The 2,366-nt window shown below is 39.0% G+C and overlaps 1 protein-coding gene across 1 annotated transcript; it reads right to left on the bottom strand.

Annotated features, from left to right (window-relative positions):
• LOC107855561 lies at window positions 1-2,259 on the bottom strand (the record flags this gene model as incomplete). Its single annotated transcript, XM_047405017.1, is given in 2 exon segments — window positions 1-252; window positions 1,925-2,259. A coding segment is annotated over 1 exon segment (203 nt), but the record flags the coding sequence as incomplete, so codon positions are not given.
• Between the last annotated feature and the right edge of the window lie 107 nt (window positions 2,260-2,366).

The raw sequence follows: 2,366 nt of genomic DNA, 5'->3' as shown, positions 1-2,366 counted from the left end.
ATCTTCGCACCACAAGTTGCCAACTTTTCCAAGGCCGAAATGGCACCAGGATAAGGTTGTTTCCCATCGTGAAGCACGCCAAACTGATCTAGAAACCATGCCTTGAATCGACGACTTTCATCTAGATGTTGAATTCCACTCAAAGTTTGAAACTTTAGCTCGTTCGGGCTTGATGATTGAACTGATAAGCATCTTCCAATCATGGTTGAACCCTTCCAATAGTTCCTTTCGCTTATCTCATGTGTTATCTAACTGCCCAAAGACGATTCCATTATCATAAACAAAATTCGCACGCGTGTATCAAACTTCTCTTCCCAGAAACAAATCAAGTGGCTACTGGAAAGTAAAGAAACAAAGCCATATCGCTAATGCATTCAATTTTCAATACAGTCAGATACTATTATAGCAGAACTGAGGTAAACGAACTCCGTTCTGATATAGCACAAATATCATTCATGAACGAACTTAATACATAGTATTGGACTATTTTCAAACCAAGGATTAAAGGAGAAAAGCATAACGAATTCCTGCCCAACAAAATCGACATAGCATTCCAACAACACAACAAGAAGTGCAATCTCACAAGTGGAGTCTGGGGAGGAAGAAAACTTTACCTCTACCTTGGGAGGTAAAGAGGTAGTTTCTAATAGACGTAGCATTCTAACAAACTGGATTTTTTCGTGTACGTTCTTGAGAGAGCATGGCTCAGCATCAATAATGTCAATAGATACACTTTTAGAAAGAGTAAATACTCTCTCAATTTTATCATACAGTGAAAGAAACCCAGAATTCCAAAACTGGTGAACTTGAAGTGAGAAAACTACCCGGAAACAACAGATTTTTGAGCAATCAAAATATCTCCCCTTCTCAATATCTCTTCACCTCTAAGCCTCTTCTCCAATTTAACTTCATGACACCAAAAAAAAAAAACAGCCCGGTGCACTAAGCTCCTGCAAAGCACGGAGTCTAGAAAGCATAGGAGCACAAGCGTCTATTGTATGTAGTCTTATCCTACATTTCTGTAAGACAGTCCGGTGCTGTAAGCTCCCGTAATGAGCTGGGTCCAAAGAAGGACCGGACCACAAGAGTCTATTGTATGTAGTCTTATCGTGCATTTCCACAAGACAGCCCAGCGCAATAAGCTCCCGCAATGAGCAGGATCCAGAAAGGGCCAGCTATTGTATATAGACTTATCTTGCATTTCCGCAAGACAGTCCAGTGCACTAAGCTCCCGCAATGAGCAGGGTACAGAAAGGGTCAGACCACAAGAGTCTATTGTATGTAGACTTATCCTGCTTTTCTTCAAGACAATCCGATGCTGTAAGCTCCTGTAAGGGCCAAACCACAAGAGTCTATTGTACGTAGTCTTATGCTGCATTTCTGCAAGACAGTCCAGCGTTGTGAGCTCCCGCAATGTGCAGGGTCCAAGGACAAGGCCAGACCACAAGAGTCTATTATATGTAGCCTTATCCTGCAAGACAGTCCGGTGCACTAAGCTCCCGCAATGAGCAGGGTGTCGGACTACAAGAGTCTATTGTATGTAGCCTTATCCTGCATGCATGCAAGATAGTCCGGTGCACCAAGCTCGTATTAAGCACAGGGTTTAATGGAAGGACTGGACCTCAAAGGTCTATCAAGAGAATGTTTTCATGGCTAGAACACGTGATGGTCACATAAAGACAACTTTACTAGTTACGCCAATAACATATATATAGAAATTTATATATCTTTACAATTTAAATCTGAAACAAACATAGCTATAGTATCATAAGAAAATTGAAGCACAAAGAAAAGGGAATCAAGAGGGGAAAAAAAAGTCAAAAACAACTAATTCAATCTTTCCTTCAAAATTGGGAAATCTGAATAAAACTGAAAGGGCAAAATGGACAGAAAAATTTACACAAAAACTAAAAGAGAAACATACCTGAATTTGTAACAACCAGCTAAAAGAAAGAATGAAAAAAATATACCCTCACTTATTTTTCTTGGATTAATTGGTAGAAGAATCCATTTCTAGATTTATATGCTGAAATGACCAAAATACCCTCATTGCTAAATTTTTTGGACAAAAAAAAACCATCAACTAGGGGTGGACGTAGTTTAGACCAACGTCAAATTCAAACTTTTTGGATTATGGACTGAAATTTGGATTTATTTTTAAAATTTATGAATTGCTAATAGGATATTTGATGAAGCATCACTAATTTTTGGACATCCAAAAGAAGCAACAAGGTACATGTTCAAGTTGTTTAACATATATTTTTTTAATAACCGTACTGTTTGGGTCAGCTTTTTTAATAACCGTACTGTTTGGGTCAGCTTTCATGCACCTCAACTTAATCCACATCTGTCACCTGCCACCTCCG

This window comes from Capsicum annuum, unplaced genomic scaffold, assembly GCF_002878395.1.
Source record: "Capsicum annuum cultivar UCD-10X-F1 unplaced genomic scaffold, UCD10Xv1.1 ctg72856, whole genome shotgun sequence".
Classification (NCBI taxonomy): domain Eukaryota; kingdom Viridiplantae; phylum Streptophyta; class Magnoliopsida; order Solanales; family Solanaceae; genus Capsicum; species Capsicum annuum.
The sequence above is the reverse complement of the archived record's forward strand: the minus strand, read 5'-3'. Positions and strand labels throughout refer to the sequence as shown.